Consider the following 12463-nt stretch of genomic DNA (forward strand, 5'->3'; position numbering starts at 1 on the left):
CAAAATTATCACTGTGTCCTCTTTAAAACACAACCTCATAAATTTTTGAAAAATTAAAAAAGACATCCTGCAGTAGTCTCAGAGGACAAGAGGTTGAGCTAAGATGAGACACTAACAACCATGGAATTTCCTCATGCACTTTATAGACTTTAGATTTAAATGCCCGCTCCCCCATTGTTCATTCAAGAATAATTCACAGGGCTGGAGAGATGGCTCAGCGGTTAAGAGCACTGGCTGCTCTTCCAGAGGTCGTGGGTTCAATTCCCAGCAACCACATGGTGGCTCACAACCATCTATAATGGGCCTCTGATGCCCTCTTCTGGTGTGTCTGAAGACAGCTACGGTGTACTTATATATAAAATAAATAAATAAATCTTTTAAAAAATGAATAATTCACATATGATGAACAGAAATGCAAAAATAGAAAAAGTTAGTAACATTGGCTTAGACCACCTACATATCCATTTTTAAATCTAATTTAATAAATATAAGCAAGTATATTTTCACATTCCAACAAAATAAAAAATGGCGCTTTGTGTTCCAATTATACTTCAGGTCAAAGAACTCAAACCTAAAGCTGTGGATTTAATGCTCACATAACTTCTAATAAACACTGGTAAACACTGCAGTGGACAGAAAGCTCTGAGTTTGATGAACTGTTTCTACAAATACTAAACTTGGCCAAGTCTCACAAACTACTCTAAAAATCCTACTACTGGTCAGAACTTCGCATCCAACGTGTTGATCTTAACATAAACATCATTTAAATTGGCTCACGTCATCAACATCATTAACCTGTCAGTCATTGTGGTTTATTATCTCCTTGACAATATTTACATTGGCATTACCGATGCTAATAAACAGTTGGCTGTTTATTAGAAACTCAGTAACATTTATCAAAGAAATCAAATCTAAACCATAAAATAAAGTTGAGAAAAGTTGTAAACACCTTAATTCCATTTTCAGGGTGACAGTGAAGAATATGAATACTGTTATCACTTTGACTTCTATCAGAACTAAGCTCTCACACTGAAACTTTACAGTAAATATTTTAAATACTCAAAAATTCTTTAAGTGGAATATTCTTTAAACCTCAAAATTCAAATGTGCTTATTTATTTCAATACACAAAAACATCATTAATTTTAGTACCAGGTTATAGTTTTAAGTAAGACACATCAGTAAAATTTCTGATGGTAGGAAAAATTAAAAAGTGACTTCTTTTCCGGTGTGGTGGAATCCTGGCACTGGAGAGTAGAGGCGGGAAGAGCTGGAGGACCACAGGTCACGGTGTTAGAGTCTATCCTAAAGCAAAAAGAGATGGGTGTGGTGCTACACACCTGTGGTCCCAGCACCCAGAGAAGACAAAGGCAAATGAACCTCTGTGAGTTCCAGGGTAGCCTGGCCCACATAGACTGTTCCAGGCCCACCAGGACGATAAAGTGACACAGGAGCCTGGTATGGCTGTTTCCTGACAGGTTCTACCAGCACCTGACCAATACAGATATAGATACTTAAAGCCAACCATCGGGCTGAGAGCCCAGGGATACCAATAGAAGAGCTAGGGGAAGGACTGAAGGAGCTGAACAGGACTGCAACCACATAGGAAGAACAATATCAACTACCTGGACCACCCAGAGCACCCAGGAACTAAACCACCAACCAAAGAGTTGAGTCATGGAGGGAGCCATGGCTCCAGATAAGGAATCTAGAGGATGGCCTTATCTAGCATCAATGGGAGGGGAAACCCTTGGTCCTGCGGAGGCTTGATGCCCCAGCATAGGAGTATGCCACAGTGCTGAGGCAGGAGTGGTTAAGTGGCTAGAGGAACATCCTCATATAGGCAAAGGGGAGGTTGTGGGGTTGTGGGGGGGATTTGTGGAGGATTAATGGGGAAGGGGGATATCATTTGAAATGTAAAAGAATAAAATGATTAATAAAAAGTATACACACACATTTGCCAATATTTATATTTTATATTTTATATATATATATATTTCTATTGCTTAGGTTCCTTTGCTTGCCTGTCACCATCTGGTTATCTCTGGTGTTAGTTGGTCTTGCTGTCTCTAACAGTGGCTTGACCCTCCTATAACCCTGTGTATCAGCACTCCTGGAGACTGGCTTCCTCCCAGCGGGATCTGGGTACAGAGAGCTGTGGGACCAGGTCAGCTCCTGGAACAGGCAGAAAACTGGAAGGATCCTGTCCTAGACTGCCCCTTGGTTCCTGTGTCCAGAGTGCTCTAGGCTGGTTCTTCTTGGGCCAGGAATATAAGCAGAAGTGGTGGTCTCCCCTGTGCTTTCAGGATTGTCTGCACTTCTGAGAGTCCCATTTTCTCTCCATGGGATCTGGGCACAGATCACTGTGGGACCAGTCAGCTCAGGGAACAGGTGGAAACCGGAAGGTTCCTGTCCCAGACTGTTTCTGGGTTCCTGTGTCCTGAGGGCTCCAAGCAGGTCTTACCTCTGCTCTCATGTGTATCTGCGCTCCAGGAGACTGGCTTTCAGCCTTATTTTAGCCTTTCGAAGGTTAACATTGCAGTTATGTCCTACTGTGCCTGACTGCTTTTGTTGTTTGATTTTGATTCAGGTTTACCGTGTAACCCAAGCTGACCTCAAACTCGTGATCATCCTTTTAGCTTCCAGAGTTCTGGGGCTGCAAGGATAAGTGACTATGCATGGCCCTACTGATCATCTTGGTAGATTCAGTAATGTGACTTTCTGATCTAGGATCATATCTAGCACCTTGTGGTAGTGTTTGTCATTTGGGACAGTTCCTCATCTGTCTTAGGCTCCTGTCCTTCATGTGTCTGGAAGAACTCATTGCAGCTTTGGTTTTGTTTTGTTTCATAAACAATGTTCTTTGTTTATTCATTTTTTTGGTCTGGAGTTTAATTTTTTTCATCTCTTTGTGTCAGAAATAAAGTGATTATAATTAATGCCACAATGATTGTAATTTGACAAGGTGTTATTAATCAGCTCAGATGGTGTTCTTTTTTTTTATTTATGGTTTAGTATCATTAGAAATGACATTGAGATATGTTTCTGTTTTAACTGTCTACAATGGGGAATTTTAGATATATTTTTTGAAGTTAAGGTTCCCAGCATTTTTTTACTTTGACTTAGGAACTCAAATGCTTTTTAGATAAAGTTTATGTGTATTTTGTATAAAATTTCTCATTCATTTCTTAGAATTGTTATGTAAAATGAACAATGACATATTCTTTGTTATCAGAAGAAAGGATCTAAATAAAATAAGTCATTTATAAAATAGTAGTAATATTTTTCAGTTTAGAATGATATTTACTGTTCAAATTAATCTTTATCCAAAAAATATTTTCCCATTGGAAATAATTCTTACCTGATCTTGCAATTTTCTTTTAATTTTTTCTGTATTGGTGAATGAACCTAGGTGTTATACACATGCCAGGCAAGTGCTCTACCACTGAGTTACATTTTGTCTTTAACTTTTTTCTTTTGAGATCGGAGGCTACTGAGGGGCTCAGGTGGACCTTGACTTCACTTTGCAGCCCAGGCTGATTTTGAACTTGTGATCATCTTCTCCACCTGCAGAGTACCTGAAGCCACATGTGTGCACTGACAAGCTTATCCATGACAAGGCTCTAATATTACAGTATTCTTTACTGTTTGTGTTTTATGTCTTTGTGAGATTGTAAACCTCTTTGAGGTGATACCTTACATAGTCTTCTAATTTGAGACACATTTAAGACCCCTAGAGATGTAGAAAACAGGAAGTTTATATATATATATATATATATATATATATATGTATATATGTGTATATATATACACATATATACATATATATGTGTGTGTGTATATATACATATATATATAAATATATAATATAGATAAATATTGGCATCATCAGAGCCCAGTTTTCCCAACAAAACAAATACTGGATACCCCAACACACTGGAAAAGCAAGATTTGGATTTAAAATCACATCTCATGATGATGATAGAGGAATTTGCAAACCACTGAACTGAGAATAGGACCCCCGTTGAAGGAATCAGAGAAAGAACTGGAAGAGCTTGAAGGGGCTCGAGACTCCATATGTACAACAATGCCAAGCAACCAGAGCTTCCAGGGACTAAGCCCCTACCCAAAGACTATACATGGACTGACCCTGGACTCTGACCTCATAGGTAGCAATGCATATCCTAGTAAGAGCACCAGTGGAAGGGGAAGCCCTGGGTCCTGCTAAGACTGAACCCCCAGTGAACTAGACTGGTGGGGGGAGGGCGGCAATGGGGGGAGGGTTGGGAGGGGAACACCCATAAGGAAGGGGAGGGGGGAGGAGGATGTTTGCCCGGATACCGGGAAAGGGAATAACACTTGAAATGTATATAAGAAATACTCAAGTTAATAAATATATATATATATATATATATATATATGACATAAATAACTCCCTTAAAGAAATACAGGACAATACAAGTAAGCGAGTAGAAGCCCTTAAAGAGGTAACACAAAAATCCCTTAAAGAATTACAGGAAAACACAACCAAACAGGTGAAGCAATTGAACAAAACTATCCAGGATCTAAAAATGGAAATAGAAACAATAAAGAAATCACAAAGGGAGACAACACTGGAGATAGAAAACCTAGGAAAGAGATCAGGAGTCATAGATGCAAGCATCATGAACAGAATACAAGATATTGAAGAGAAAATCTCAGGGGCAGAATATGGGTTTTCTATGGTAATAGAAAACATTGACACAACAGTCAAAGAATATGTAAAATGCAGAAAGCTTCTGACCCAACACATCTAGTAAATGCAGGACACAATGAGAAGATCAAACCTAAGGATAATAGGTATAAAAGAGAGAGAAGATTCTCAATTTAAAGGGCCAGTAAATACCTTCAACAAAATTACAGAAGAAACCTTCCCTAACCTAAAGAAAGACATGCCCATAAACATACAAGAAGCCTACAGAACTCCAAATAGAGTGGACCAGAAAAGAAATTCCTCCCATCACATAATAGTTAAAACAAAGAGAATATTGAAAGCAGTACGGGAAAAAGGTGAAGTAACATATAAAGGCAGACCTATCAGAATTACACCAGACTTCTCACCAGAGACTATGAAAGCCAGAAGATCCTGGACAGATGTCATAAAGACACTAAGAGAACACAAATGGCAGCCCAGGTTATTCTATCCAGCAAAACTCTCAATTAACATAGATGGAGAAACCAAGATATTCCATGACAAAACCAAATTTACACAATATCTTTTCACAAATCCAGCCCTACAAAGGGTAACAGATGGAAAAACTCCAACACAAGGAGGAAAACTCTGCCCTAGAAAAAGCAAGAAAGTGATCTTCTTGCAACAAACCCAAAAGAAGAGAGACACACAAACATAATTCCACCTCTAACAACAATAATAACAAGAAACAACAATCACTATTCCTTAAAATCTCTTAACATCAATAAACTCAATTCCCTAATAACAAGACATGGACTAACAGACTGGATACATAAAGAGGACCCAGCATTTTACTGCATGCAATGAAGACAGTACAATGACACAGACAGACACTACCTCAGAGTAAAAGGCTGGAAAACAATTTTCCAAGCAAATGGTCCCAGGAAACAAGCTGGAGTAGCCATTCTAATATCAAATAAAATCTACTATCTACTAAAAGTTATCAAAAAAGATAAGGACACTTTATATTCATCAAAGGAAAAATCCACCAAGATGAACTCTCAATCCTGAATATCTATGCTCCAAATGGAAGGGCACCTACAGTCATAAAAGAAACCTTACTAAAGCTTGAAGCACACATTGCACCTCACACAATAATAACAGGAGACTTCAACACCCCACTCTCAGCAATGGACAGATCATGGAAACAGAAATTAAACAGAGACACAGACAAACTAACAGAAGTTATGAAACAAATGGATTTAGCAGATATCTATAGAACATTTTAGAATAAAACAAAAGAATATACTTTCTCAGCATATCATGGTACCATCTCTAAAATTAACCATATAATCAGTCACAAAACAGGCCTCAGCAGATACAAGGAGATTGAAATAATCCCATGCATCCTATCAGGCCACCGTGGACTAAGGCTGGTCTTCAATAACAACAAAAATCCCACATGCACGTGGACATTGAACAATGGACTCAATGATAACTTGGTCAAGGAAGAAATAAAGAAATTAAAGACTTTTTAGAATTTAATGAGGATGAAGGCACAACATACCCAAACTTATGAGACACAATGAAAGCTATGCTAAGAGGAAAACTCACAGCTCTGAGTGCCTCCAAAAAGAAACAGGAGAGAGCATACATCAGCAGCTTGACAGCACACCTAAAAGTTCTAGAACAAAATGAAGTAAATACACCCAAGAGGAGTACATGTCAGGAAATAATCAAACTCAGGGCTGAAATCAACCAAGTAGAAACAAAAAGGACTATACAAAGAATGAACAAAACCAGGAGCTGGTTCTTTGAGAAAATCAACAAGATAGATAAACCCTTAGCCAGACTACCCAGAGGGTACAGAGAATGTGTCCAAATTAACAAAATCAGAAATGAAAAGAGAGACATGACAACAGAATCTGAGGAAATTAAAAAAAAATCATCAGATCCTACTACAAAACCCTACATTCAACAAAACTGGAAAATCTGAATGAAATGTACAATTTTCTAGACAGATAACAGGTACCAAAGTTAAATCAGGAACAGATAAACCATTTAAACAACCCCATAACTCCTAAAGAAACAGAAGCAGTCATTAAAAGTCTCCCAAACAAAAAAAGCCCATGACCAGATGGGTTTAATGCAGAATACTATCAGACCTTCGTAGAGAACATAATACCAATATTGTCCAAACTATTCCACAAAATAGAAACAGAAGGAACACTACCCAATTCTTTCTATGAAGCCACAATTATGCTTATACCTAAACCACACAAAAACCCAACAAAGAAAAATCTTCAGACCAATTTCCCTTACTAATATTGACACAAACATACTCAATAAAATTCTCTCAAACCGAATCCAAGAACACATCAAAACAATCATCTATCATGATCAAGTAGGCTTGATCCCAGGTATCCAGGGATGGCTCAAAATATGGAAATCCATCAACGTAATCCACTATATAAACAAACTCAAAGAAAAAAAATTTGATCATCTCGTTAAATGCTGAGAAAGCATTTGACAAAATTCAACACCCCTTCTTGTTAAAAGTCTTAGAAAGATCAGGAATTCAAGGCCCATACCTAAACATAGTAAAAGAAATATACAGCAAACCAATAGCCAACATCAAACTAAATGGAGAGAAACTTGAAGCAATTCCAGTAAAATCAGACCCTAGACAAGGCTGCTCACTCTCTCCCTACTTATTCAATATAGTTCTCAAAGTCCTAGCCAGAGAAATGAGACAACAGAAGGAAGTAAAAGGGATACAAATTGGGAAGGAAGACATCAACATATCACTATCTGCAGATGATATGATAGAATACTTAAGTGACCAAAAAAATTCCACCAGAGAAATTCTAACCCTGATAAAACAACTTCAGCAAAGTGGCTGGCTATAAAATTAACTCAAACAAAGCAGTAGCCTTCCTCTACTCAAAGGATAAACAGGCTGAGAAAAAAATTAGGGAAATGACACCCTTCACAATAGTGACAAATAATATATAATACCTCGCTGTGACTCTAACCAAGCAAGTGAAAGATCTGTATGACAAGAACTTCAAGTTTCTAAACAAAGAAATTGAAGATCTGCGAAGATGCAAAGATCTCCCATGCTCATGGATTGGCAGAATTAATATTGTAAAAATAGCCATTCTACCCAAAGCAATCTATAGAATCAAATCAATCCCCATCAAAATTCCAACTCAATTCTTCATAGAGTTAGAAAGAGCAATTTTCAAATTCATTTGGAATAACATAAAACCCAGGATAGCGAAAACTATACTCAACAATAAAAGAACTTTTGGGGGAATCACCATCCGTGACTTCAAGCAGTATTACAGAGCAATGGTCATAAAAACTGTATGGTATTGGTACAGAGACAGGCAGGTGGATCAATGGACTAAAATTGAAGAACCAGAAATGAACCCACACACCTATGGTCACTTGATGTTTGACAAAGGAGCTAAAACCATACAGTGGAAAAAAGATAGCATTTTTTCCTTCCATTTTTATTAAATTCGGTATTTCTTATTTACATTTCAAATGTTATTCCCTTTCCCAGTTTCCTGTCCATCAGTCCCCTAACCCCCTCCCCTTCTATATGGGTTTTCCTCTCCCCATCCACCCCCCATTACCACCACCCCAACAATTCTGGCATTGGTTCAACTGGAGGTCAGCACGTAGAAGAAAGCAAATCAATCCATTCTTAAGTAGGGAAGAGCCTCAAACATATGGGCACTGAGGAAAATTTCCTGAATAGAACACCAATGGTTAATGTTCTAAGATCAAAAATTGACCAATGGGACCTCAGAAGATTGCAAAGGACAAAGGACACTATCATTAGGGCGAAATGGCTACTAACAGATTGGGAAAAGATCTTTACCAATCCTATATCCGACTGAGGACTAATATCCAACATATGCAAAGAACTCAAGAAGTTAGACTTCAGAGAACCAAATAACCCTATTTAAAAATGGGGTACAGAACTAAACAAAGAATTATCAACTGATGAATATCAAATGGCTGAGAAGCACCTAAGGAAATGTTCAACATCCTTAGTCATCAGGGAAATGCTATTCAAAACAACCCTGAGATTCCACCTCACACCAGTCAGAAATGGCTAAGATTAAAAAACTCATACAACAGATACTGGTGAGGATGTAGAGAAAGAGGAACACTCCTCCATTGTTGGTGGGATTGCAAGCTGGTACAACCACTTTAGAAATCAGTCTGGAGGTTCCTCAGAAAATTGGACATAATACTACCTGAGGACTCAGCTATACCACTCCTGGGCATACACCCAAAAGATGCTCCAACATACAACAAAGACACATGCTCCACTATGTTCATAGCGTCCTTATTTATAATAGCCAGAAGCTGGAAAGAACCCAGATGCCCTTCAACAGAGGAATGGATACAGAAAATATGGTACATCTACACAATGGAATACTACTCAGCTATCAAAAACAATGACTTTACGAAATTCATAGGCAAATGGATGAAACTAGAAAATATAATTCTGAGTGAGGTAGCCCAATCACAAAACCACACAAGGTATGCACTCACTGATAAGTGGATATTAGCCCAAAAGCTCAGATTACCCAAGATACAATCCACAGACCGCATGAAACTCAAGAAGAAGGATGACTAAAATGGCAATGCTTCAGTCCTTCTTAGAAGGGGGAACAAAAATATTCACAAGAGGAGATATGGAGACAACTTTTGAAACAGAGACTGAAGGAATGGCCATTCAGACCCTGCCCCACCTGGGGATCCAGCCCATATACATACAGCCATCAAATCCAGACAATATTGCTGATGCCAAGAAGTACATGCTGACAGGAGCCTGATATAGTTGTCTCCTGAGAGGCTCTGCCAGAGCATGACAAATACAGAGGTGAATGCTGACAGCCAACCACTGAACTGAGAACAGGGACCCCATTCAAGGAGTTAGAAAACAGATTGAAGGAGCTGAAGGGGTTTACAACCCTATAAGAACAAAAATGCCAACCAACCAGAGCTCCCAGGGACTAAACCACCATCCAAAGAGTACACATGGACAGTCCCATGGCTCCAGCTGTATATGTAGCACAGGATGCCCTTGTTCAGCACCGATGGGAGGAGATGCCCTTGGTCTTTCCAAGGCTAGACCCCCCTGGGTAGGGGATTGTCAGGGCAGGGAGTTGGGAAGGGGTTGGTGGTTGGGTGGGGGAAAACCCCTTATAGAAGAAGGGGGAGGGGGGTGGGAGAGGAGGTTTATGGATGGGAAACCAGGAAAGGGGATAACATTTGAAAAGTAAATTTATAAAATCTAATAAAAAATGTTAAATAAATAAATAAATAAGGCGAAAGCAAGAGAACAGTTAAGTTATAGGACAACCTCAGCTACATAGTAAGGCCCCATCTTCAACCATAAACAAAGGGATTTGCAAAATGGCTCAGTGGATAAAATGCGAAGCCTAATGACCTGAGTATAAAACCCCAAACCATAAGAGTCGGAGACAACCAGCTCCTATACGATGTCTTCTGACATCTTCAGGTACACCACGACACACACTAATAATAAGTACAATCTTTACAAACAATTTTAAAAGCCTTTGAATTTTTAACATAATACTAAAAGGCAGGGATAATAAGAAAAATGTAAATGCTGGCTATATATTACATATTATACAAATGTTATATTCACTTTATAACATATAACATAAAAGAAACTACCTGTTCCTCGAGAACGCATGCTGTGGTATAAATGTGGATGGCTTTCAGGTTGGCACCTTAGTCTCAAATGTTTAGCACAGTGTACACAGACATTCAGGCAGAGTCAAAAGCAAATGTAAGAAATGCTAATATGGGAACCTAAGTTGGGGTATATTCAACCAATCTAATCTGAAACTCTTCTTAAGACCTCATATTATAGAAACAAAAGCTGAAGTGGAGAGGATATGATATTCTAGCACACACAGACATGTGTAAGCACAGTAGTGGATTTTCAAATTATATTACCTGTATTCTCTCAGAAAGAGGATGGTCAGAAGGGTGTAATGAGTCCTTGGAAGGCGATTCAGCAGGGGCACATCTGTCTTCAACAGGTTTCCCTTTCTGTATGCTTTCTTCAGGTAAAAGGCATATGTTTTCCTTATCGCTGTCATCCTTTGCCCTTAAGGCTTCTGTCACTAGGGAAACTTTGGGCATCACTGCTGTAGACCGGGAACGAACCGGCCGACCTCTCTGAACAGTCTCCCATCCCTCAGCATCTTTCCGTTCTATGCAATTAAGGAAAGAATTAAATCAAACTTTCTTTACATGATAAAAATATTGGAGAACCTATAAAATAGAAATGTTTTCCAATTTAATTTCATTAATTTCTCTTTCCCTATTGTTTTTCCTAAATATTTTAAGGCAAATTTTAGACATTATTGCACTTTTCCTATAATTATTTAGTCTGTTTTTTCATAAAACTTCTTTAATACTATTAGTATACCCAACAGAAGGAACAATGCTGTAAGTCATATCAATTCTATATTCAATATTTAGTCATGTTTAACTTTTATCAAAACATACTACATGTTATTAAGTATATGTCATTTATACTTAAATATAATGCAAATTAAACAAGAAATCATTAAATGAATAAGAACCACACAAAGAGAGAAAAATGAATTATAAAATTAAAAGTTTAACAAAAGATTTCAGTTTCTACTTAATTCGGCCAGTTCCTCTTCAAACCATGAGGATTAATCACTTTATTCTTTAAAAGAAAGAAAAATACTACTAAACAGCTGGACCTAATCCATTAGCCAAGACAGCCAACACAAACACTATCATATAATTTAAAAACTGAAGCAAGTAAAAAGGAGTATTTCAAAATAAAAACTATACCAAAGTCTTTTGGAAACAAAAAATGAAAGGCTACAGACAAATTACATCTTGAAAGAACCTTCAGTGAAAACTATTTCTAAAATAATGATTGTTAAAAGACAGCATATCATGTGTTAAACTGTCTGAGCCACTCAAAACAGAATATTAGAACAAAACTACAAAAACTAAAATTCGCATCTCCTTTTACAATCTTATACATATAAATTTTCCAGTATTACAAATGTCATTTGCAAAGTTGCATTAAATTCAATTCTAAGACCACTGAGGAAGAATTAAAATGTCCCATCTGGTTGTGATACATCCACAGTTTAATGCATTAATGCTTGGTTATAATATTTACATCAGTGTTAAGAGACAATCTTCCTGTAATTTCCATGTTAGGTCTTGATATTAAAATTATGTTAACATCACAAAATATGACCTTTTTTACCGAAGGATAAATTTCCATAGACTTGATATTTTTATTTACAAGTTTAGAAGAATTAGCAGGTACAGTCATCTTGACATAAAATCTTTTTGGGAAAAGATATTTCAGATTCACATTTTTTCAAGATAATTATAAAGTCCCTTCAAGCTTCTCCTGTTATTATATAAATTTGAAGTTGTATTTTAATAATTTTTTCAATTTCTTCTGAATTTTTTCTATATCTGAGGTATAACAGCTTTAATAGCCTAATACTACTTTGTCAACATTGGCACTTTATATTATTCCCTACCTTTTTCCTGACACATACCTTTATTATCCCTTCTATTCCTTCAGCCACAATAGTAGAAACTGACCATTTTATTCATCTGTTTGAAAAAAATCTCAAATTGATAGCTATCTAGATATTTTTCTCTTTAAGTTGCTTGGGCTTTAACTTCCCTTTTGCAACCTCAAAAGAAGGATATTTTAGTTTTCCCT

At 37.4% G+C, this 12463-nt stretch overlaps 1 protein-coding gene across 9 annotated transcripts in view; it reads right to left on the bottom strand.

Annotated features, from left to right (window-relative positions):
- The window catches only part of Scaper (S-phase cyclin A-associated protein in the ER), a 399452-nt gene that overhangs the window by 288419 nt on the left and 98570 nt on the right, over positions 1-12463 (bottom strand). For all 9 annotated transcript variants that reach the window (NM_001427719.1, XM_008766363.4, XM_039082386.2 and 6 more), the window contains exon 10: positions 10684-10943. In NM_001427719.1, the coding sequence (NP_001414648.1) occupies positions 10684-10943 (260 nt within the window). The remainder of the gene's footprint in view (positions 1-10683; positions 10944-12463) is intronic.

This window comes from Rattus norvegicus, chromosome 8 (assembly GCF_036323735.1).
Source record: "Rattus norvegicus strain BN/NHsdMcwi chromosome 8, GRCr8, whole genome shotgun sequence".
In the NCBI taxonomy this organism is placed as follows: domain Eukaryota; kingdom Metazoa; phylum Chordata; class Mammalia; order Rodentia; family Muridae; genus Rattus; species Rattus norvegicus.